General features: G+C 35.8%; 1 protein-coding gene across 3 annotated transcripts; it reads right to left on the bottom strand.

The window, feature by feature from the left end:
• Window positions 1–4,124: 4,124 nt before the first annotated feature.
• Window positions 4,125–26,524, bottom strand: ZNF214 (zinc finger protein 214). Of its 3 annotated transcripts, none has more exons than XM_057695241.1 (5): window positions 26,068–26,524; window positions 25,909–25,967; window positions 25,190–25,278; window positions 11,282–11,443; window positions 4,125–10,179 (listed from the first exon to the last, which is right to left on the bottom strand). In XM_057695241.1, exons 1-5 carry the CDS (start codon window positions 26,287–26,289, stop codon window positions 8,486–8,488), a joined length of 2,226 nt encoding a protein of 741 aa, XP_057551224.1. In that variant the 5' UTR covers window positions 26,290–26,524; the 3' UTR covers window positions 4,125–8,485. The 3 variants fall into 3 exon arrangements, with proteins under 3 accessions (XP_057551224.1, XP_057551225.1, XP_057551226.1); XM_057695242.1 differs by having other exon boundaries at window positions 26,316–26,524; XM_057695243.1 differs by having other exon boundaries at window positions 26,457–26,476.
• Window positions 26,525–26,833: the final 309 nt, after the last annotated feature.

Genomic DNA, 26,833 nt, shown 5'->3' with positions numbered 1-26,833 from the left:
GGCCTTTTGCCCACTGGAAGATAAAACCAGATATCTGGTCTGATAGTAAAATACAGGCATAACTTGGAGATATTGTGGGTTCAGTTCCAGACCACCTCAATAAAGCAAATAATGCAATAAAGCGAGTCACATAAATTTTGTTTTTTTGGTTTCCCAGTGCATAAAAAAGTCATGTTTACACTATACTTTAGTCTATTAAGTGCACAAATAGCATTATTTCTAAAAAAAACCAATATACATACCTTAATTTAAAAATACTTTGCTAAAAAATGCTAGCCAACCATCTGACATTGCAGGGTTACCACAGACCTTCAGTTTGTAAAACAAACAAACAAAAAACCTCAACATTTGTGAAGCACAATTAAGTGAGGTATGCCTGTATGCACGTCATAGAGGAAACCGAGTAATTAAACAGAACAGGAGATAGAAAGGTTGAGGGAAGAAAAGGAAGAGGCTATTAGAAGATTAAACTTCCAGGAATAACAGAATTTTCCTTTATGTCTTCATGGATACAAAATGGTACCATCTCAGTGGTTTTGATTTCTGAATGAAAATGTGTAACTTTTTGGAATTAAAAAAAAATCGAAATCAGTTACTATTTAGCTCTTTGGTCCTAAAATACTTCCTTCATATTCCCTATTTAGTGGATAATACAAAAGCGGAGAGAGAAAGCAGACATGAGGACTACTTGTACAATAACTTGCTTGATGCTGTTTTAAAGTTTTATTTCTTGTCAGTTGCATTATGAATATAAAAAGTGCTGCAGTTTCAAAGGGAATTTTTCAATCAGGTTTCTCTTCCTGTGAGTCAGTTTTCATATAAAAGCAACTGGAAATACTACTTCTGTATGGGGCACCTGTAACAATTTTAATGGATTCTTTGCTCCGAAACGGCAAAATTCTAAATATTTTCTCAGTGGACTTGAAATCATTTGAAGATATGAAGTTATGATGATGCTGTCTCTTCAATTATATCCATGCCTTAAACATTTATAGTATGTCAACACTGTGCTAGAAGTGGGATACACTCCAGGAACTCCTAATACCCATACAGAAGGTACTACAGAAATGATGTGAAAGCACAGGATCCCAGAGACCAGATTCGTCAATGTTTAAGCTTCCAGCCTGGGGACAAGATCTCTGAGACGACTCTGAAACTGCGTTTCAGGATGGAAAAGAAACGCCTCCTTACCTGAGCCCTGGCTGTGAAGGGCTGCATCTCTCCTTTTGTGTTTGTTGTCTCTTCCTAGGGAATGGCAGAATGGTGAGAAGGCGGCAGGAGGAATGTAGGGACAGTGACTTTTGTGGTCTGAAGAGGTCAGCTTCTCTAGAATAGAGGCCCTATAAACCAGCCCGAACCCGGACCCCCTCCAGAAATTAAGCGGATCCCAAACCATTGGCACCAGCTCCCAGAATAAAATCGGTCCAGCTCAGTCCGGAGTGGTCTGAGCTCGCTGCTAACCGCGCCGAGCAGTAGGAGTTCCGTCTGAGTCTTGTGAGATCTTCACTAGGATCGTATGCAATTGGTAGCTTCAGCCTATCAACAAAAATAAGAAATCAACCTAAATTTCTGCTCGCCCCCAGGAGTCCCTCCATTCTGAGAGTTGGGCGGGCCTGAAGGCTCAGACTGCTTGCCAAAGCAGTAAGGAAAGACACTTGAGTCCTCCCCTAAGGCTCAGTCTAGCCACTGTAGCCTCGGGGCCTATCCCTCTCGGGGGAGGCACCACCCCTTGCCGCCAGGGCGGGGCGAGGAGACCGGAAGTGGAGCGGTGTGGCGCCTGCGTTGTCTGTGGCTGCGTCGTGCAGGCTCCTGATGTAGCACGGTGGGGCTTCCCTGGGCAGGTGGGTCACCTGCACGCCCATGTACCCTCTGCGGGTCGCAGAATCCACACATTTTCCCAGGAAAACTGGGTGACCGTTCTGCCTTTTGAGCTTCTCTTTAATTGCTATTAGAAGTGTCCGGTGACCTCTAGTCTCCAGTGCTATGAAATAGGCTTGCCATTTGATCCCTGGAGATTTGGTGAGATTTCCAGCTGGGCTTCTCCACTTGGTTTCTTAGGGCTGTGAGTCTTTCCAAGCCACGATTTTTCTTGACTGTAGTGCACTTATGTAGGACCTTTCTTGAAGGGATTGTGATATTAAAATGACATTAAACTTTTGAGAAGACTCCCCAGTGTCAGTGTCCTGTGAAAATCAATACTATGTAGTATGCACTATTATAGAGAGATAAGTTCACGAGAGACCATAGGACTCTTGTTTATCTCAGCCCTTTTAATTTACAGCTCAGGATAGTTAAACTCAGAAAGGTCAAATGATTATCCCAATTCCATATCATAAATAATAGATCTTGGATTAAATGCTAGAGATTCTTCAGATACTTCAGCTACTGTGCCTTTTACTGTTCACTATGAAATCTTTTCAAAGAATGTTAAAGTTCTAAATCGTTTGCCAGTTAATTTTAATATTTGGTGAAAGACCTGTACACATGACCCAGGGTGGTCTGTATTCTAAGTTCTAGAACCTAAGAAGATGAACAAAAACATACCATAGTGTTACCTTTTTTTTACTGGATCAGTTTTTCAGCCTCTGCATAACCAAGAATATAGTATTCAATAGATATTAGGATTTAGTTAATTTGGTAGACATTTCTGACAGGACCTGCCTGACTCTGATAACTTGGCCTACATAGGACTGCTGATGACAAGACTCCCAGTTCACCCTGACCAAATGGTTTACTATTAAAGGTTGTTGACATTAGGTAGAAACATACCCTGTTTTCATAAAAACTGATCTGAGCTCAGGCAGCCTGGTTCTTAAGCACTGGACTCTTATTCCTAAAACAGCATATTTTGCTCACTCTGCTTGAAACACTTACCAACCTCCCTGCCCCATCCCCTGTCAAGTTATTTCAGTTTATTCTGGACAAGGACTAAAATCACTCTCTGGAAAGCCTCCCCTGACTCTTCCCCAAGGTTGGGCTTCACTATCCCCATGGCACAATTTGAGCTTTATATTATCCATGAAAAAACCCTAGACCTTTAGGAGTAGATCATGAAATCATTAATCTGGACAGACTAATTTCACTGTCCCTAAAACACAATGTACTCAACTACACGTTTTTATAAGCAGTTCCTCCTGAAATTCCACCTGAAGTCCATGTTTAAAACCACCTTCTGATATTATTCATCATGCTCAAAGTATATCCAAAATTTGATTATTTCTCTTGCCTCCACTGCTAACACTATGTTAACACCTTATCTTTCTTAGGCATCACTGCAATACTTTCTAATTGGAATTTCTGCTTTGGCTCTAGCTGCCACCTTCAGTTAATTCTTAACACAGCATTCACAGTGCCCCTATTAAAATTAAAGTTAGGCCATGTCTCTTAAAATCCTTTAATGGCTTTTTATACTATCTTTAAACTCATTTTTTTAGTGACAGCATTTTCCAGTTTTACTCTAGTGGGCACACTAATGAAGTGAAAAATAAATCCAACAATTAAAAAAGGAAACTGCCTCCTTCCATCAAAACTCATTGACATCACCTTGTCATCTTGTCTACTATATGGCTTATGACCTCCATTCTTGCTCCTTCTCTTCCCCTCACTCTGCAACGTATCCAGTCTCAACACTGTTGTTGAAGTCATTTTTCCAAATGATATTCTCTTGTTCCTTTGTTTAATAAGAGTCTTTAATGTTACTCCATGACCGATAGAAATTTTTTAGCTTGACACAAGAAGTCCTTCATGACCTGGCCATCCTTCTAACCTTTCACTTTTATACTTTATACTCCAACAAGGTCAGGTACTTTGACATTACTTGTAGCTGGCTGTATACATCATGTAATTTCATTATTCCATTTCTTTGCACAAATTATACCTTCTGCCTCCTATCTTTTAACACAATAACTGAATATAGAAAATTATAAAAATTACCTAAAGTAACTGAAAACTTCACATATAAGCACATTTATGACAGTTCAATTCATGATATAAAAATTAAAAGTCTAAAATACCTGATAATATAGAGATAAGTACAGCCACATAATGGAATATCATGTAACCATTAACATTTTAAGTTGTATGTAAAAAAGTTATTTTTATTTTTTATGAAAATAAGACACCAGTAAAAATATAAAAAATACAGAAAAGCATGAAGAACGTAAAGATAACCACAATCCATCCTATCACAGAGACCCACTATTAACATTTTTGTATATATCCAATGTTTTCCCCATGGAAATATCTGTATAAATATATATATTAATAGAATCTTACCCCATATACAGCTCTATATCTTGCACTTTTAACACCATAAATATATTCTTACCAGTACAACATTCTTGGAAAATATAAGTTTTAATGCTGCCTAAGATTACATCATGTAGATGCATCATAATTTATTTGACCTTTCCCCTATTTTGGGGGGAGGGCAGCATAAAAATATTTTAATAAATACCTTGCACATTTATCTGTGTATGTGTTCTAACGTAGTTCAGAATGCTTCGCTTAGACCCACTGCTTTCTGGAGAAACGTATTTGAACATCAGCTCTTACAACCATGTTGTATGCCTTATCACTTCATCCCCGGGCACGTCTGAGAACACCAGAGTGAACATCTGAGAACACCAGAGTGAACATCTGATACCGAGCTAGCCAATCCAAAGGCTTACCAGTAGCCTGTGGTTTGGCCTGGCCTCAAAGATTTGTCAGGAGGTAGTAATTATAAATTGAGCTAATCATCTTCCCCTACTGAGAAATGTAAACGGAGACCCAGAAAGAAGTTACAAGTTAGTGGTGGGCAATAAAGTTGAAAAAAATATATTCAAGGATGGTGACCATTATAAGCATACACAGAGTGAGTAAACAGGAGGTCAGCTGGTAGAGAGGAGAGGATAACCAAAGAGAAACAAAAATAAGTTCTTTAACAAGTAGCCTCATTGTCTAAGAGCTTTCTAGAGCAAATTCTCACACTGAAGCTCTGTCCTTGTGGGTTTGTTTTTTTTTTTTCCTTTTAATTTTGTGGTGAGATTTTAAAACATGTTATATAACTCAGTTTTTCATATGAAATAACTTAAGTGGATCTCTCTTCTTTGCAAATAGAAGTTCCCTAATAGTGTAACTGTTTCCAAAGGATATATACCTAGATATGAAATCACTGTATATGAGAAAGAGCAATAATATTTTTAAGGCTTATGATTGGCCAAATAGCTTTTCCAAAGCCTATCAATTTACCCTCAACATAAGCAGTGTATAAGTATCAATCATTCTGTCCTCCCTGAAAATAGCTATTACAATTTTTGTTAACAAAAGTGGTATTTCATTGCTTTAATCTGCTGATGTCCTTTGCCATTTTTTAAACTAGGTGCCCATCTCTTGTATTAACTTATAAAAGTTCATAACTATCCTAATCATGGCAGGTATTTTCACTGTTGTTGTCTTGACTTCCACATGCCCTTAACCTATAGTTTAAAATTTTTTAATGCGGTCAAATTCCTAGATATTTTTTATGAGTTCTTCCATTTCATCTCACTCTCAAAAACTGCATGTGTGTTTTCAACCATATAAAAACCCACTTTGGTTAATTTTAACACTTTATGTTTAGAATGGTGGAACCTCCTTTAAAAGAAAACAGAGAGAGAGAAGAGAAAGAAATCTTGTGCTAATCTTGAATGTGAATCAGAAAAAATGGATGGGGTTAACTTGTGGTTTTGTTTTTGATGAAGCAGCCTTCACGAAACCATATGGAGGTTCATGGAACACAGCTTGAAAACTTGTGCTTTAATCAATAATATATGAGATCAGTATATATATGATACAGGTCATGAGACAAAAGCCTAATTTTATTTTTCACCAAAGAGTTAAGTAATTTTCTCAGCACCATTTACTTCTATTCATAAATTTTTTATCATATGTAAAGTATTTAAGCATATGTACTTAATATATTGTATAGATATATGTAATCCATATGCTGGTTTATTTTTAAGCTATTTAGTAATAACTGAGCATTCTGAACATTTTTTCAAATGTACAATCAAGTTCTCAATGTTTTAACTTCAATATATCACTTATATGTTAGGGCAATCTCATTAATCTTTCTCATAATTATCTTTATTCTTCTCCAATATCTTATTTTCTTCAAAGACTTTAAAATACTTTTTTGCAGTTTCAAATCTCATTGGGATTTTGATGAGATTTGAAATAAACCTATAAATTAAGAACATCCCCCCTAAAAAAATTATGACTTCTCTATAGAAGTCCCCTTTTCAATTAAATGTTTTTTCATTATTTTATTCTACATTTTTATTTGTTCCTTTTAAAGAAATTTTAGTATTACAATCCCTTTTTTGCACCCATTGTATTTTTCTATTATTACAAGAGCTTAGGAAACTATTGGGTTTTACATTTTTACCCACCTTAATGGGTTTAATTAGTTCATTTTAAATTAACCTTTAAAAGCACAGTGTAGGCATGCTTTTGTTTGCCTAATAAACATTTTCCTATTCTTTTATATCAATAAGATTAATAAATCAATATTGAGCAATCGATCAACTGAAAATTGGTCAATTGACAGATATTTTTTTTTCTCTTGTCCATTACCTGAGATTGACCCGATATTTTGCTTTAATCTTTTCTGTTGTAATAGAATATAAGGAAACTTTTAATTAAATCAAGGGCTTTCAGAACTTTTTAAGGAGAGATTTAATGTGTTTTGATAAATTTGATTTCCTCTCATCTTGATCCATATTCTCTAATTTTTTAGATCATCGTCATGTTTTTGTTCTCCATCTTTTGCTACAGGGACTGAATATTCTTTGCTTTTATCTTCTCTGTTTTGAAAGAAATATGTGCTCTTTTTAGTTCTTTGAGTTGCAATTTCTAACTTTGAAAAAAAATTATTTTAGACCTTTATTTTTAGAGTTGTTAAAGTCATGAAGAAAATGTTATGAATGCATGCTATTTAAGGTCAGAAATGTAGCACAATGTCTTTTGCTGTCCTTCCCTCATTTGGTTGCCAGATTTGGCAAATAAAAACACAGAGTGCTGTTAAGTTTGAATTTCATATAAACAAATACTTTCTTAGTATAAGTTCCATGCAGTATTTGCGACATACTTACACTATAAAAATTATCATTGTGTATCTGAACATCAGACCTAACTGGGTATCCTGGATTTTATCTGATAACCCTAATCTGCCATCCAGACTTTAACAGATGATGTTTTTATACTCAACATTTGTATATTAAATATTTTCTTGCACAATTATTTAACATTTTTGAAGTTTTGTAAATAAATTAACAGTTATTCAAGACTTAACTGCATGTTTAACTGATTTTAGTGTTTGTTACCAGTTCTTTTACACTATGACTTCCACATTCTTGAGTTTTCTTTAAGGAAGGTACATATGTGTTTTCTGTTTTGCTTATCTAATTTGTTACCTACAAATGTAAAAGACAGTTTAGTTGCTAAGAAAAACTACAGGCAATAACAGATTTTTCAGTCTCACAATTCTGAAGGTGTTATTCTGTTGTGACATTTACCATTGCAGAGGTCTTAGTCCATTTTTCCTCTTTGGTTTTGTAGATAACCACACCTCTTAGTGTCTGAGCCTATGAATAAATGTGGAAAACTGAGAAGGAATGGTTGAGAGTGTATGATGGTAACCTCAGAGTGCAGCACCCCTGCAACAAAAGGCTAGTTCTTGAGTTTTCTGGTTGACAGAAATAACATCTCTAGGATACCCTATCTTGGATAAAGGGTCATAACAGTGTTTTCTGATCTTTTGTCATCAGCAGTGGAAATTTACTGCCCCTTTAGTTAATTCTTCAACATTTGAGAACAGGTTGTATACCAGTTTGAGGTTCAAGTTTTATGTGTTTTCATTTTTTTTCTGTAGCTTCCTAGGGACTTTACAGGTGAGTCAAGATGCTGTTTCATTGATAGCTAGCCAATTTCAGTTCAAACCAAAACATAAGTAAATGTTTTGAAGTTAGTGAAAACACAGAGTTGAACATACAGTATGATTTCATGCACATAAAAATACACAGGAAAAATGACTTAGGATGAAACAGGATGAAAAGTTTTCTTCTTGACTCATATATTTTATTTTTATTTATTTATTTATTTATTTTTTTGTGGCACACGGGCTTAGTTGCTCCGCGGCATGTGGGATCTTCCTGGAGCTGGGATCGAACCCGTGACCTCTGCATTGGCAGGCGGATTCTTAACCACTGCGCCACCTAGGAAGCCCGACTCATATATTTTATAATGACTGTCCATAATATTTATAGAAAAAGAAAATACACTTTAATTTGAAATATCCTCCTAAGGATCTCCTGTTGAAGCAAATTATTCTTAGTAGCAATTAGGAGAAACTATAAATGTTGCTTGGGATCATTTGGGTAACTTATAGAATTTTCTTCCCAGCAGCATTTACTGGGCTTAAGGTGAAGCTTTGATTAAAGCTATTATAACTAGATGAACAGAATCATAAGGTTTCTCTTCTGCGATTATTGTGAAGTTGTGAATTCTGATCGAACTCCTTATAATACTCATGGCATTTATGAGTTTTCTCTCCTGTGTGAACTCTTTGATGAATTCGAAGAGCTGAGCTATGGCTGAAACCCTTACCACACTTAGCACATTGGTAAGGCTTCTCTCCTGTGTGGACCCTTTGATGAATGTGAAGATTGGAGCTGTGACTAAAGCCCTTTCCACAATCATCACACTTATAGGGTTTTTCTCCTGTATGGACTCTCTGATGAATGAGAAGATGTGAACGCTGACTGAAGCCCTTCCCACAGTGTTCACATTTATAGGGTTTCTCTCCAGTATGTACTCTTTGGTGAGTGTGAAGTTTTGAACTCTTGCTGAAGCCCTTCCCACATTCATGACAAGTATAGGGTTTCTCCCCCGTATGGACCCTCTGATGAATGCGAAGATCTGAGCTGTGACTGAAGTCCTTCCCACAGTCGTCACATTTGTAAGGCTTCTCTCCTGTATGCACCCTCTGATGGATTTGAAGATTTGAGCGCTGGGTAAAGCCCTTACCACAGTCATCACATTTATAGGACTTTTCTCCCGTGTGGACTAACTGATGAATTCGAAGATTTGAGCTCTGACTGAAGCCCTTACCACATTCATCACACACATATGGTTTTTCTCCTGTGTGGACTCTTTGATGAACATGAAGTACTGAACTCCGACTAAAACTCTTACCACACTGATCACACTTAAAAGGCTTCTCTCCTATGTGAAGTCTCTGGTGAATGTGAAGTAATGAATTTCTACTGAGGTCCTTATCACACTGAAGTCTATAGAGTTTCTCTTCTGTATGGACCCTTTGATGACGGTGAAGACTGGGGATCTGACTGAAGCTCTTACCACACACATTACATATATAAGGTACCTCCCCTGGGTGGACTCTCTGATGAAAGTGAACACCGAAGCTCTGACTAAAGTTACTGGCAACTTCATCACATCTGTACAGCTTCTTACCTATGTGGATTCTTAGATGTCTGTATAGGTCTGATCTCCGAGCGAAGCATTCTGTGCTGATGGAACGTGGATGGAACTTTCCTCCAAGTTGATTTCTCTTGTGGAGAACACACTGTGAGTTCCAATAAGATATTTCTTTACATTTATTACATCCACAGTATTTCTCTTCCACAGAGCCTTTCAGCAGGTCATTTTGGCATATCTCTCCCATGTACTCTGAAAGAGCTTCCTCTCCTGGGATATAAAAATGTTGACCTATGAGCTTCTGTTCTTTTTCCATAGAGAGATTTTTCCTGGCTATGCCAACATGGTATCTGCATCCCTGAAAACCATGTGAATCACGCACACAGATTTCTCTACCATCATCTTCAGTGTGTTTTGTTTCTAAGCACTGACAAGGTATAAACTTCGTATATTTTAAGTTCCCGGGACTTTTGCCTTCAAAAGTCAGTTCATAGTTCCCATCCCCTGGTACTTGTGTGGAGAGTATTAACCATTCCTGATGGTAAGAAAGGTGTTGCTGCTTCAGGTCTTTGGAATCTATACCTTGAACCATTTCCACATAGTTTTGATTATCATATACCTGACTGCTGGCAGTCCTCCAGCCTTGCCAGCAGGAATGATTTTCATGTTCTAAATATCTGAATCTTTCTTCTTGGGGTTTGTAGCTCTCTTTCCAATTTCCTAGAAAAATAAGCAGATAATCCAGTGGTAAGATGAAAGCTGTGTTTAAAAATTTCCAAGTATCTCAATCAACAAGCTGCAGAAGTATAGGAATATATGTGTGGGTGCAAGTGGGAAAGAAGGGTTATGACTTAGGCTGCTCCATATCTGGGTGTGAGATTTCATTTGTTTGTTTATTCATAGATGTATTCACTCACTCATTTATTCAACAAACATATATTGAGCATCTACTACTTACCAGGTATAGTTAGAAATAAAAGAGAAGGTCTGACTGGTTTCATGGAAATAGTCTTAAGACTGAGATTTAATTAGATTACTCTATTTGGGACATTATTATAAGAAATAAAACACAGTTTCTATTTTTCTGTTCTAAAGCAGTGTAGTAGGTTGTGTGAAAAAACTCTCTACTTTATCTACATCTTTGGGTGTTCCCCTTACACAATGACTCTAGGCTTGGCTATATAATTCGCTTTGGCCACTGGGACAAAAGTGAGACAAGCAGAGATTTGAAAAGTGCTTGTGCATTGGGGCTTGGCCCTTCTTACTGGTTTTGAAAGTCCTGTGACCACCATTATGTAAATGAGCATGGGTTGGCCTCCTTGAAGAGAGACATGGTCAATACATGCTCATTATAACACTGATACAGACATGTGAGTCAGGCTGTCCAGCTTCATCTTAGACCATCCAGCCCCAATCAAGTCACTCCATGAAAGAAGATCCATCTAAGCAATTAGAATCATGAAAAATAACAAAGCTTAAGTCACGAAGTTTGGGGTAATTTCTTATACAGCAAAAGCTGACTTTTATAAATAGTACATAAAGAGAGAACAAATTTAGGACTGCACAAAATTATGGGTGGGAATCTATGCTTTAAGTGTAATCAGGAAAATAAGAATAAGAATCACAAGTACCTATTAATTACATAGCCAAAATGTTTTGGAAGATATCCTGCTTTATCTTCTATTTGTTACATGATTTAAGACCCATTTTTGAGAATATTTCTTCTACCTCAATACAACACCCAGATAAAGAACCAAAATACTCAACAAATCTGGTCCCAGAAGAAACTAACCTTATTCCCTAAGAGTTGGGATAACTTTACCTACTGACATGACATTTATGTAGTTCTCCCACATGACCTCTCTGTAGAGCTTTCTTTGAGAAGAATCCAAGAATTTCCACTCCTCCCAAGTAAAAAGAACAATCACATCTTCAAATGTTACTGCCATCTGGTCGAAGATCAGGCTTTCCAGGAAGAAGAAATCTGAGAAGATGGACAAAGAAAAAGACATTCAGGAAGTAACATAAGTGGTAAACCAAAAAGAAAAAGAAATAACTCCATTAATGGAGAAAAACAAGAAAAGTAAGAGGAGACATAATAATAGAGGTCAAGTGGTTAAATAATGTATCTAGTCGTTGAACACCATCACTATCATAAGAAACATTTATATAGCATTTATCTCCTAACCACTGGGCCAAGTAAGTGCTTCACATATATTTCAAATAATCCTATGTTGTAGATATTATTATTATCCCCATTTTACATATTAGTAAGTAATAGCTGAAAAAGATTAATTCCCAAGATCACGGACCTGGAGGTATTGCAGCTAGGACCCAGGTCTACGTACTTTGGACCAAAATATTTGCCAACTATAACAATATTGCTTCATGTTGCTTATGTTATTGCTTCATGATTGATCATTTTAGACAACCTATTTACTTCCCACTATGAGATGAGGAATTAGACCTACCACCCATCCACTCCTCATCCTCCTATAGCATTATCACTAATTTTCTGGTTAAATCAATAAGCAATGCTTATACAATTTTGAATATGATTATATACCGTTTTGGGGGTGGGGGGATTACCTGTTTAATTTTTACTTAATAAATTTACTGTCCTCAAATTCTTGATTTTTTTCAAAAGGCTTTATATAATCTATTTTATCAAATATCTTACCCCTCGCCCACCCCTTTTATTTTGGAAAAGTCTATCTTCCTGCTCCAGTCAGGGCCAGCTACTCTTTAGTGCTCCATTTTCAAGATCATGTGACTCTTCCTCTTTTGTGATTTACTCCATTAATTGGGAGGCACACAACAACATGAGTTCAATCAAGCCTGTGAATGTTAAGCCTATGCCCATTGTAAAAAGCAAAGGTGAGAAATAGGCGAGGTTTTCTTCAAAGGAGAATCTCCAGACAGGGTTTCTAGGAAAGATTCCCAAGAATCATTTGAATCACTGTATGCCTGAAGTCTTTATTACTATCCCTCATAAGTGGCTGGGTGTAGGATTCTAGAGTGAAAAGAATTTTTCTCAAAACTGCTTCACTACTGTTTATAAGCTTTTAGTATTGCTAAGACTGATTTAAAAAAAAAATCACAAAACAAAAAAAACCTCTGTAATTCCTCTCCAGAAATATTTTAGGGTCTTCTTTTGTGGCTGGCCCTCTGCCCCAAATGGTGTATGGATTTGAGCTTCTCTGAAGTTCACAGGGCTCATCCGTTCCTTTCCTGTATAACCCCGCTGAGTATACTAGGATGTAATGTCTTTAGCTCTATGTGGCTCTTACCACTATTCCTACTGTTGCCAACCAGGTTTTTGTTTAAGTTTCTCATGTGCTGATGGCTCTTTACCTGCATCATTGTAAGTTCATAAATTTCTTGAATTTTTTATTGTTGTGCAGTTTTAGAAAGTAGAAAAGATAAATGCATGTATTCTGTCTATTTTAGTGGAAAGAATAGATCATAAGTTGGTTATGTGACAAATTCATTTTATTTCTTTGATGACATTCTCAATTGTAAAGTTCAATTTAAAATGTTCAGTAAATATTAAGAATAAAAGAAATAGTACTTTTAAGATTACAATAAAATGGAAGGAAACTAGGCTATCATCATCATCATATAGTCATAGCAGCAGCTAAATATTATCTAGCAGTTATGTGAAGAAGGCTATGTTATCTCATTTACCATCACAACAATCCAGTAAGGTATTATCATCAGCACTAAAGGAATGAGGAAACTAACATTTAGCAAGATTAAGTAACTTTTACAAGGTCATGTAGTTACAAAGTAGTGGTTTTTAAACCCAGGCCTACCTACTAAGTTTAGGTGAGAAAAGTTAAAAACAACTTGTGAAGGGTTGTAAATCAAGATTTCCATACAGCCATATTGTGTTAATATACAAGGGCAAAAGGAAGATGTACTGAAATATTCAAGGATTCAAAATATATCACGCAGGTAATGTTTTCCGAATTAAAAACATTAATCACACATACGAATTCAAGAATGAGAAAATTCAGTGCTGTTTCTTTTTAAATGTTTATAAATGTTAAAAAATTTAAAGATAGTAAGTCTACTTTAACACATATGAATATGTAAATAAAATAAGAAAAGTGGGATCCTGAGAAGATGAAAAGCTGGTGTCAGTGTGAAAAATAAATGAAATCACTGGACGTTCATTTTTATTTTATTTATTTATTTATCTTTTATTTTTTTGGCACACGGGCTTAGTTGCTCCGCAGCATGTGGGATCTTCCTGGAGCTGGGATCGAACCCGTGACCTCTGCATTGGCAGGCGGATTCTTAACCACTGTGCCACCTAGGAAGCCCCTGGATGTTCATTTTTAAAAAGTACAATCAATAAAACACAGTCTTGTTGTTACTGGTTTTGATTGTCATTTTAACAAAGATTTAAGAATTTATTTTAAAAAATACACTAGAGACTAAGAGTCTAGTTTCTTTTACTGAAAGTAAGTTCATAAAAATTATAACAATGCTGAAGTAATATAAGTAAAATTTAAGTCCACCCTCCCCAAATAACTTACGAAGAAAACCACTGTAGTTTTCACTGTGTCCTTTCTGAACTTTTTTTTATACATACATACCCAAATAATGTTTTTTTATAACAAAGACATGATAATTCTGCAGTTTACCTTTTTCACATAATATATAGTGTACAACTTCCCATTTCAGTACATATAGGCCTGTGTTATTCGTGGTGACTTTAAAATATGTCCAAAAATATCTGATACCATTCCCTTCAAAAGGTGGAGCCTAATTCCCCACCCCTTTAATGCACCCTGGGTTAGGGACTTAACTTGTAATGAATAGGAAAAAAAGCAGAAGGGGAAGCAATGGTGTGCAACTTTCAAGAGTAGCTCATAAAAGGCACTGCAGCTTCCCCCATGCTTTTTTTATTGGATCAGTCACTCTGGGAGAAGCTACCTAACAGCTCTTGTGAATACTTAGGCAGCCCTGTGGAGAGGCCCGTGTGGTGAGGAACGGAGGCCTTTTGTCCTCAGTGAGAAATGAGGCATCTGCCAACAGCCATGTGAGTGAACCATCTTAGAAGTGGATCCTCCAGCCCCAGTGAAGGCCTCCAGTGAACTGTAGTCCTGCTGACAGCTTAACTGCAACCTCATGAGAAACCCTGAGCCAGAACCATACTGGTATACTGCTCCCAGATTCCTGACCCTTAGAAACTGAGTGAGATGAATGCTTGTTATTTTAAGCTGCTACATATAATTTACTATGCAGAAATAGATGATTAATGTATTGTTGTAGAAGTTGCACTGAATTTCACTTTATGATGTTCCAAAATTTAACTGTTCCCATACTGATGGAGATTAAGATTATTTCCAGTTTTCTGGCTATCATAATACAGTGGTGAACAACTCTCTTTAATACATCATTGAACCCTCACTTGTAATATTTCTAGAAGATACATTTCCAGAATTAGGACCACCAGGCATGTACATTTTAGTTTACTAAAAAACACTGTAAAACTTCCCTTGAAAATATTTTTTAAAAATATGTTGCAAATATTTTCCCCCACTAGAAAGTTAAAAACGGAATACCTACATTCAAAATTAGTAGGTACAAGTCCACAGAGGAAAAAAATTATATATAAAAAATAAAGTCGGCAGGTAAAATTATTAATAGACAAAAGGATACTAAAACAGTTTTAAAAGATAGAGGCATACTGCTTAGAAGAGACACTCCAAACTATTGAATTCTAAAAGATTAAAAATGAAAAGATAGGCTACTATAACAGAAAAATGTAGACAAAAGTAAAGTAGGTTTTGCAATAGTGATATTACATAAGGTAAAATCAAAGGAAAAAGTATTACACTAGATTAGCAGAGTAATTTTATGAGAAATGAAATGAAATTATTGCCCTTTGTGTACCACCAACCAGAGTTAAGATTTTGTCAGTATTGCTCCAACACTTTATATCATTAACAGCTGAGTATGGAAAACTTCAGTCACAAGAAAGATAAAGAAGACAATAAAATAAAATGAGGTCTCATATAAACATGCAATAATTATCAACATTTTGCCAATCTTGCTTCAATCCTCTGCTTCCCCCATTATTACTGTTGTTATTATTATTATTGGCTGGAGTATTTTAAAGAAAATCTCAAGCATAAGGTCATTTCACATATAATTACTTCAGAAATATTTCAATATATATCTTTCATTAACTGATAGGGACTTTAAAAAACGTAATTGCCTAACAAAATTAATAATATATAATATCATCTAAAATTCACTTCAAATTTAATTTTAATTTGATGTAAAAATATTTGTTACAGTTGAACTGTCTGAATCAGGATCCAAAAAAGGTCCACAACCTGTATTTGGTTATTGTGTTTTTTAAATCTCTCTTGTTCTGTAACAGTCTCCTCCTACCTTTTTTTTTTAAATCATGCCATTGATTTGTTAAAGAAACCCAGACATTTATCCTGTAGAACAATGATTTTCAAACTTCATTAAGCATCAGAATCACCTGGAGAACTTGTTAAACACAGTTTCCTGGGCACCATCCCCCAGAGATTCTGATTTATTAGGTCCTAGACAGGACTCAAGATTAATTTATAATAAGCTCCCATGTGATGCTAATGCTGGTGGATCCAGGGACCACACTTTGAATAGCACTTTTACAGAACATCCCACATCAATTATTTGGCTGTTTCCTTGTGGTGTTTTAATTCATTCTTTATTCCACTCCTATTACTTTGTGCTTTTATTCCAGAAGCCTGTGAAGACTAAAATTCATTTTTTTTTTTTTCTGACAAGAATACTGGTTGTACACTTCTTGTTACAATACTTGAGGGTTGCTAAATTTACTTAGCAGTGGGTTCAGGTGCTGTCACTTCAGTCCTTCCATTCACTGTTTCCCATAAATCTTTCACTCAAAGTTTTAGAAGTAAATGATGATCCATTTCTTAGATCTGTTTATGTCACCAAGCTTTGCAAATTGGTTTTCTAATTCTGCTATCCCTTGTGCACATATAAGCTGTAATTCTTCAATAATGAAGAACTCCCCATCAGAAATTTTCTGGTTACCCTGAAATGCAGTCCAGTCAAAAAAGTGAAGAGAAATATTTGATTATTTCCCAAACTATCCCATTTTAAAAATCAATTTGCATGTATCTCAAAAACTGGTACAAGAGTGTAAAGCAATTATATTCCAATAAAGAGCCTAAAAAAAAAAATCAATTTGCAGAGTAATGAAATGGGGCAAAGTAATCACCAACTATGATTAGTATGAATTGTTCTGCTTTTCAGCATTTTTATGAATTCATTGATTTTTACATATTTGATGTGTTTCAATCAAATTGCAGTCATTTTACTTTTAGATGTTTAAAACCCCCTTAGACTACTGGGAGTTCTTTCAGGTTGGCTCCAGGTTCTTGCGACATGACCATTATTAGTGTTTGAAAACATACCTACTTTCTAGCACAAGTGTCCCAGGTTTAGTTTTGTTGCATTTCCTGTACCAACGAGGATTCACCATTTCTCCAAAGAGTTTGATAATTTCCCACTTTTTTTCTTTTGTATTTATATAAAGGAACCTCTCCAACAGTAATGTAAACTTGATATCCTTTGTGTCTTCCCATCCATAAACATAGTTATCTCTCCAACAATTAAAGTTTAAGGTTCTTTTCAAGAAAGATGTTAAAATCATTCTCTATGTATTTGAAATTTTGATTCCTTCTTAAAATTTTGTCAGGTTTTGCTATACACAATTTGAAACACATTCTTAGCTACATGTTAGTTCATGATTAACACATCTAACCTTTTTTGTAGCACTACCTGCTTGTAAATAGCATAGAGCAAGATCATGTTTTTAATCAACCCTCTATGACTCAGTTTTTTTATATGTAAGTTTTATCCATGTTCATTTACTGTGATTATTAATATATTTGGACTTATTTCTAAAATCTTATTATTTTTAAAAATTCTTCCTCCATCCTTTCCTGTCTTTGAGCGAGAGTTTTATTTTTTCATTCCCTCCCATTTTGTCCTCTGTGATTTTGATTTCATACATATAATTTCTGTTCTTCAATAAATAACCTAAATATGCTTTAGACATACACACCTACCTATATTTCTAATGTCATTTAAGAAGAGAAACAAATCCAGGAAGGGCTGCATGAGATATAATAAGGAAAGGTGGTCAAGTGCCTTGCTAAAGTTTATTGTTATAAAACAAATAAGCAAAACCTGGGAACAAAAAACGAAAAAGAGAGCATATCTACACGTATCCTGAACTACAATTCTTGATGATACAAACACTGATGAGTGGGAGATAGAGAAAAGGGACATGAGAGTAAACTACTTGTCTACTCAGAAAAATGGCTTAGATATTAGTAGTTTTAAGAAGTCAATAGGGGTTAATAAAAGTCAACATGGGTTTTAAGAAAAGGGCAACTACCAGAAGAACCAAAGTAGAATCTATAAAAACTAAAACAAGAACAGAAGACAAACTGTTCCAAAGGAAATAAAAGCCATGGGGGTGGGGGGGAACCATATGATAGAAAAAAATAACTAATTATAATATATGTAAATAGCTTAATCTCACAGATTAAAAAACACAGATTTGTAGGTTAAACAAATAAGATTCAACATCTGGCTTAGAAGAGATACACTAAAAAAAAATGTGAATAAAAGGATGGAAAAACATATTCTACACAAATATGAACCAAAAGAAAGCTGTAATAACAAACTTAACTTCAGTTGAGTTTAAAATTTATGGCAAACTATTTGTAACTGTATGTGGTGATGCATGTTAACTGGACGTATTACAGTGATCATTTTACGATATATACAAATATAGAATCATTACGCTGTATACCTGAAACCAATGTTGTATGTCAATTATATCCCAATAAAAAATTTATGGCCAAAATATCACAAGGGACAAAAACATAGGTTTTTTTTTTAATATATTAGTAAATAAACAGACCAAAAAGTATCCAAAATAAACTGCACCCATAAATAAAATTTCCAAATGTATCAAATAAAAACTGTCCTAAGTCCAAGGAGATATAATACATATACCATTGATTGTAATTATAGATAGGAATACACTCCTCTCAGAAAATGATAAATCAAGCAAAACTAAAGAACTAAACAATATAAAGACTAGTACAATTAATACCTGAGTTATTTTATCTGTGCTTGAACTCTGTCCTCCCAAAACACTAAATACACATTATTTTCATGAATCCACAATAACTGTTACAAGATTGACCATGTACTGGTCCATAAAAGAAATCTCAATAAATTCCAAAGGATCAGCATAATGCAGAATACATCTTCTAGATACAATGTAATAAAATTAGGAACTATTAACAATGGAATTTAAAAATCCACGCTTCTGGAACCCAAGCAACATATTAAATAGCTCTTAACTTTAAAAGGAAAATATAATGATACTTAAGAACATTTGAATTGAATAATAATTACACATCAAAAATTTCAAGATCCAAATAAATAAGTACTTAAAGGAAATAAGAATGGCTACATATAATCAACCTAAGCATTCAACTCAGACACTTGGAAAACAGAACCCTCCCCCTCTTAAAAGAAGAACAAACTTCAAAAAAGAAAGATAAAGCTGAAAGACAAAGATGCAATAAACAGAGGATGAGAAAATACATAAAGCCAAAAGTTGCTCTTAAAAATTTAATAAGTCAGATCTCTGCAAGTCTGATTTTTTCAAAAATATGATTATAAACAAAATACAGGACAAAATGAGGAAATAACCACAGACATAAGATTTTAAAATAATACAAGGGCATTATGAACTGCATGAAAATACACTTGAACATCTATATAAAAGGACAAATTCCTAGTAAACAATGCCAATATAAAATGCCAAAGTAGATTTAAGAGTAATATAAAATTATAGACCAGTAAGTATTAAGGAAACTGAAATGGCAGCCAAGGTTCTTCCTCCCTCCCCCACAATCAAAGGCCCAAAGTGTTTTACAGTTGAGTTCTAGCAAACGTTCAATTAATAGTTAATTACTATTACAATCAAATTGTTTTAGAAAATAGTGAAAATTACTAGGTCATTATATGGCCAGTGTAATCTTGATTACAAGACCTGATAGGAACAATACAAAAGAATAAAACTATAGGCCCATTTTTAAGTTTGATAAATATGTAAAAAGTCCTAAATAGATATTAGCTAACTGAATTCAGAAATGTATGAAAAATATGCATCTTGATAAAGCATAATTTATAACAGGAATGGAGAAGAGTTCAACATGAGAAAATTAATCAACATAATTCACTATACTAATAGACTACAGAAGAAAAACATGATTATCTGAACTGATGCAGAAAAATTGTGTGATAGAGATCATAATCTTCACCACTTACATAGGTCTTAAAAAAACTTTTAGCCAACTAGAAATAAAAAGAAACTACCTAGGGCTTCCTAGATGGTGCAGTGGTTAAGAATCTGCCTGCCAATGCAGGGGACAGGGTTTGATCCCAGCTCCAGGAAGATACCACATGCCGCGGAGCAACTAAGCCTGTGTGCCACAGCTATTGAGCCTGCGCTTTAGAGCCCGTGAGCCACAACTATTGAGTCCATGTGGTGCAACTACTGAAGCCCACGCTCCTAGAGCCTGTGCTCCGCAACAAAAGAAGACACAGCAATGAGGAGCCCGCGCAGCACAACGAAGAGTAGCCCCCACTCACTGCAACTAAAAGAAAGCCTACACACAGCAAAAAAGACCCAACACAGCCAATAAAATAAATAAACAAATAAATAAATTTATTAAAATAAAAAAAGAAACTACCTAAATTGGTAAAGGTTATATGCTAAGAATCTACAGCAAACATTAAGCTTAGTGGAGAAATTTTATATGTACTCCCTTTATAATGGTAACAAGATAAGAATACCCACCATCACTGCTGTTTTCAAAATAGTACTAAGGGTTTTAACAAATACTATAAGGAAAGAAAAAGAACATTAGGATTAGCAGTAAAAACATAAAATGTCATTAATTGCACGTTATAGCCATTTACCTAGAAAAACAAGCGTATGTGGATAAACCATAAACTAATGAAAAAGCTCAGCAAGATTACCAGACACAATAAAGCAAAAGCATCACGATATCAGCAATCAACTACAAGAAAATAAGGTATCATTCACAACAGCGTAAAGAAAAACAAAAACAAAAAACCAGCTATCTTATGAAAAGATAGTTTTATCTTTGAAGACAGCTTTCAAATTTCAATACGGTAGAAAAAAGATTATCTGAATAAAGGGAGAAGCATGCTTCCACGTTCTTGGATGAGATGACTCAAATTCAATCTACCTCCAGTCAAATTTCTAGCTGGATTTTTTGAGGAACACAATATATTTTTTTCCTAAAATTTATAGGGAAGGAAAAGAAGTCCATAAAGACTTAAGTAAACCAAGCAGGAAGACTTGTTTTACTAGATATCGACATACCACCAAACTACAATAGTAAAATTAGAACAAACAGACCAGCAGAACAGAATTGAGAACTCAGAGCCTAAGCAGTGTACTTGTTTATATATGAAAACTTATTAAAAATAAAGATGGCATTAAAAATCAAAAAAGAAAGAATGAATTATTTGTACTAGATGGTGCTGTGAAACTGATTAACTATATGAGAAAAAATAAAGCTGGATTCCAACTTGATATCTTATACAATGGGAACACTAGATGGATTAAACACAAATGCTAAAGGGAAAGTCATAGAGTTAGTAAAAGAAAATGTTGGGATTGAAAATCATTTACCATTGTTAAATGAATCCAAGAGCCAGTTCTTTGGGGAGGGGAAATAGTAACAGTAAAACAGATCAATCCTTGCCTAGCTATAAAAGAAAATCAACAGGAGTAGGCACAAACAGAAAAAAGTTAGAAATGAGATTAGTGAAAAAGCAACAGATAAAAATGTAATTTAATGTTAGGTGGGCATGTTCCACAATTCTTAAAACATAAATCTTCTTTGTTGTACAGAGGAAACTGGTACAACACTGTAAAGCAACTATATTCCAATAAAGAGCTGAAGAAAAAAAAAGAACATAAATCTGAAAGATATGAATGGGAAATGTATTTTTTCCTAGAAAACCACTCAATATGGCCCCAAGAAAAGGGAAAAATCATGAATAGATCAGATATTTTGAAAGAAACTGGTCAAGTTATCAAAGGAATATGACCTTCACATTAACAACACAAAAGTTTCCTCAAATGAATTTTCAAATTTTCAAAGAAAAGATTATTCAATTCTATTAAATTATTCCAGGGCATATGAAAGAATTATCAAACATTTTAAGAAACTCAGGAAAACAATGAGACAGCAAAAGTGAGAAAAGTACAGATCTATATTACTAAGAATACTGACAAACTTCAGAAATAAAGTAAAATATAAGGCCAATAAAATGCAGCATCATCTGTATTTATAATCTACTGCCACACAACTAGTTACAGCAAAATTTAGTGGCTTAAAAAATAATTATTATCTTTCATGGTTTCTCTGGGTCAGAAATTCAGGGGTGGCTTGGCTGGCAGATCTGGCTTGGACCTCTCATGAGACTGTTGCTGAGTTGTCAAGCTAGTGCTGCAGTCATATAAAGGCTTGATTGGGCTGGAGGATTCACTCCCAGGGTGGCTCACTCACATGGCTAGCAGATTGGTTGTGACTGTTGATGGAAGGGCTCAATTTCTTTCTACTTGGTCTTTTCCTGTGGCCTAGGCTACCTCTCAACATGGTGCCAAGTTTCTTGAGAGAGACCAGCAAGCAAAAGCTGCATCCTATTAATGACTTAGCCTGGGAAGTCACATAGCATCATTTCTGCTGTACTCCACTGGCTGAGGCAACTCCCCGCCCCTCCAAGCCAGATTTGCGAGGAGGGGACACAGATCCCACCTTTTGGTGGGAAGAGTGAAAGTCACGTTGTAAGAAGAACATGAAGGATAGGATAAATTATAGGTATGGCCATCTTTGGAAAATGTAATCTGCTACAATACCAAAGTATATTATAGCATGAGGAAACGGTGGCTCATTCCAAAAGGCAAAGCAAGGTTCATAAGATAAAATCTATGAACTATAAGCCATCACAATAATGTCAAATAAAAAAAGCCATATAATTATTTTAATCAATGCCAAAAAGATCTCTTAAAATTCAACATTGATCCTTCATTTAAAACTAAAAACAAAGCAAATTAGCAAAATAAAAATACACACATAGTTCAAATCCAAAGGTAAAACATTAAAGACATTCCCATGAAAATTGGAAACAACAAGGATACTACAAATTCACTATTTTAAAACTGTTAATATAAAAACACTTGTCTGTGCAAGCACACAAAATTATCTGTAGAAGGTACAACTGTTTTTCTGGGAAACTCAAGAAAATCAACTGAAAATTATGAGCAATTAAAAGGAAGTTCAACACCCCAGAAATTCCACTACTAGGTTTGTACCCTAGAGAAACTTACAAATGTACACCAGAAGATATGTACAAGAGCATTTAGAGTATAACTGGTATAATAGCAAAAAGCGAAATAATTCAAAAGGCCCAACAACACTAGGTTGGATAAATAAGCTGTTTTTAATACTGTGAAATAGTACACAGCTGTGAAAATAATCCACAGCTATCTGAATCAACATGGCTGCACTGTAAAAATCTAACATTATGCTAAAGTAGCCATTCACAGAATATATACAGTGATCCCATTTATCTAACGTTAAAAAATAGGCAAAACTAAACAATTTTGTTTAAAGATGGAGACATTAGTTAAAACTACACACACACACACAAAACTAAGGAATGCCAGACACAACATTTAAGATATGTGAGTTGCCTCTCCAGGAAAAGGAGGAATGAAGTTGTGGGCTTATCAGGGAGATTTTAAAAGTATTTGCTGGTCTATACGGTGGGTATCCATGTTATTATTGTACTTTAAATTGTACATATATGTTTTCACATATTTTTTTGTATTTTTTCTCACACCAAAATAAATACCTGATAGTTTTAAGATTTAAACTTTTAAAATACTTGAAACTGTAAAAAATAATTGAGGAAAATGAAATTATGTATTAGATTTGGGGATGAAGAACTTTCAAAGCATAAAACTATACATATAAATACAAGTAAGATTCAGTTTATGCAAATTCAAGTTAAATAAACAAAGAAGTTCTTAAAAGTAAAAGGCAAATGATAACCTAGAGAAATACTTACGGCATATAACAAATGGCTTCTATAATTTATATACAAAGAGTACCTTTTATCAAATGGAAACAAAAAATTCAGAAGGAAAAAAGGCAATGTGCATTGAGTCAATTTATCAAAGAAGAATTACAAATGACCAAAAAATATATGTTTAAAATGGTCAACCTTAATAAAGACTTAAAGGATGCAATTCAAGGCTAAATTTTAAAAATAATATTCAATGCTGCTAAAGGTTCAGCAACACAGGATCTTTCATCAAATGGTTGTAGTAGTTAGTTCACACAGAACTTCTAAAAATGAACTTGTTTTTCAAAAGCCTAAAATATGTTTATATTCTTTGACTCTATTATCCTATTTCCCAGAGCATATCTTGAGGAAATAGAAATACACTTAATAAATTATGAATAAGAATATTTATTAGATGTTGCTTATAATAGCAACATATGGGGAAATACTTAAGTTTTCCCCAATAAAAGAAATTTTAAATAAAGCATGGTATACACCTGGAATGGAAGACTATATAGCCATTAAAACTCATGCTACCAAACATACTTGGAAAAATGTCTAATTCATATGTTAAATGAAAAAATTAAACATATAGCAGCCATTCATATATTCAACAAATATTCACTGAGTGCTTACTATATGCCACCATAGTTCTATGTACTGGGAACATTCCCTGCCCTCATGGAGCCTATCTGTCAGGATTCAAATTTTTTTTATATACACTAATCTCTATATATATGTATGTTAAATTTATGTTTGTATATTTGTACCTATGTGTATGTGTATGTATGCATACATACTAGTATTTGTATGGATTAGTGAGTATGTATGTATATTAAGTATTAGATAAAAGACTGTAAATATTGATAGATACATCAAAATGTCAATAATGGCTGTCTCTGGTTGATGTGCTGTGGACTCCTGAGTTGGTGCACAAGAGTAAGTAATCAGTTAAACATTAAGAGCCCTCCACAGTATAGCCTTACCTTATACATTCACACTTATGTCTCTATTGCAACTAGCCCAGTTTCCTTATTTGTCCTCTCATATTCTGCCTGAGACTAAATGATGGTCTTTCTGTCTGGAATTATATCTTCCAATTAATAGTAATTATTCAAATCTGAGTTCCTGTTCCTGCCTTTTACTTAAAAGAGCCACTCATTCCAGCACTGTTTAATGCATGATAACTATAGAAACTCTTATTAACCCCATGTGGTTTATTTCCCTATGGTTAAGGAAAGACATTCTTATATTTATTCATCCCAGGTCATCAAAAACAGTATGAATTACATGGTAGGCTTGAATAACTGGCTGACTGAATGTGTAAATATTGGGAAAAGATACTGGGCTGAAAGCAGCGCCTTGCTGCATTGGACAAATGAGGAACATGTTCTATCAGTCTGGTCCATCCATCCCTGTGGCCACTTCCACTACTCCTGCTATCTATGGAGAAGTCAGGGACATTTTATAAGTGAGAAAAAACAATCCTACTCACCCGGGATCAGACTGTGAGGAAAACAGTGACCATTCCCTCCTCCTCTGTGCTCCTTTTCTGGAGAAGGGTGGAGTGTTGAGAAGGCTGAGCTGAGGGAGAAGAAAAGAGGAATGAACGACTGGGCGTGACTTGAAATTTCCGAACTCACTACAATCCCCACGTACTAACTGAGTGTGACTCCCAAATCTCCCAGAAAGAAGTCAGAAAGAGCCCAAGAACATTTCTATTCCCTTTCAAGGACCAGAAAGGAGAGCTGTACAAATTGGCACTCAGGACCTTATTTCTGACGATTTAGAAAAGTACAATTTCTAGTTTGGACATGAAACACAGAATTTGATCTCACAGTTTAGTCTCTCCAGGAATGTAGATGCTTTCTATGTAATTTAATCTCTCTGAGCCTCAAAATTTTCCTAGTTTATTGTTAACAAGAACAGTAAAAACAATTGGAACAACAGCAGCATGCTTAAATAGCTTCTTAAAGTTTTTTTTTTTTAATTTTCTTCAACAGTTAACTAGAAAGATAAATACTATCACCCTCCCCTACTTCTTACAACATAAATACTGGATTTACTATTAGATCAAAGTACAGAGTCTTAGCAAAAGATTCTAGATCTAGGGCTCCCAGGACGTGATCATAGTCTCAACTCTGTCGCCAACTACTTGTAGAACTTTGAAAAAGATCAAACTTCTAGACCTCCTAAGGGCCTCACTTTCCTCACCTGTAAAATGGGGGCATGAGTCTTTGCCACCCTGGTCCTCCTTTGCTGATCACAGGTCCCTGGGGAAAATGATAAACAGTTAAGAGCCCTCTTTCCCTAGAGAGAAAACTGATTCATGGTGTCCCAGGTGCAGGACAGGTTTGGGCGACCCCTACGCACCAATGGCCGCCAGAGTTTGTACATCTGAAGCTCCGGGTTGAGACATACAGAAGGTTCTCGCGGAGCTGGATCGCGCGGCCTTTGCTCCTGCCGCGGAGACGCGTGCGGCCTCCGTTCTGCATCCAGACCTTCGGCCCAGCACCTCCCAGTCCCGAGCACCCCGGCCCCAAGGCCCAAGCTGCCGCTGCCTCCTCTCTCCTTCCCCTCCTTCAGTTTTAACATGGGGAGGGCGGCAGTGAAGAACCCACCTACACTGGTGTCCGAGATTTCTAAGCCGGAGCGGCTTCTCGGCCCCTGGCCCTCCCTCTTCTGCCTCTCTTCCTGCCACTGGTCTCTCCCCGCCCTTGTCCGCTCCTGGCTCCGTGTTCCCGAGAGTCCGCGTCTCTTACGGAGCCTCTGCAGATGGACGGGGACCGGCCCAAATACTCCATGTAAATAAACAATGGCCGCAGCCTCGCTTGACCCAAACCGAAGCCCCAGGCCTGCGAGTACACACTTGGAGCGTTCCCATGGAGACGGGGGGCGGGGCGGGAAAGGAAAGCGCCGGAGGACGTGGCTCCTGACTGGCCAGAAAGATTCGGGCGCGGCCTTAGCCTTAAACCGCACGCGTGCTGGGGCGGGAGGACCGTGTACTGCGGGATACAGCGCAGGATGGGGGACGGGGCTGGGGATTAGTGGAAACAGCCTGAGGGGCGAGGGGTGGTAACGCCTGCTGTCCCGCCCAGTCGGCGGAATGGGCACCCCACTAGCTCTGGCTGTAGCGTCG

The sequence above is a fragment of the Hippopotamus amphibius genome, chromosome 9, assembly GCF_030028045.1.
Source record: "Hippopotamus amphibius kiboko isolate mHipAmp2 chromosome 9, mHipAmp2.hap2, whole genome shotgun sequence".
NCBI classification, from domain to species: Eukaryota; Metazoa; Chordata; class Mammalia; order Artiodactyla; family Hippopotamidae; genus Hippopotamus; species Hippopotamus amphibius.
Note: the sequence above shows the minus strand (reverse complement) of the source record. Positions and strands in the feature narration are given on the sequence as shown.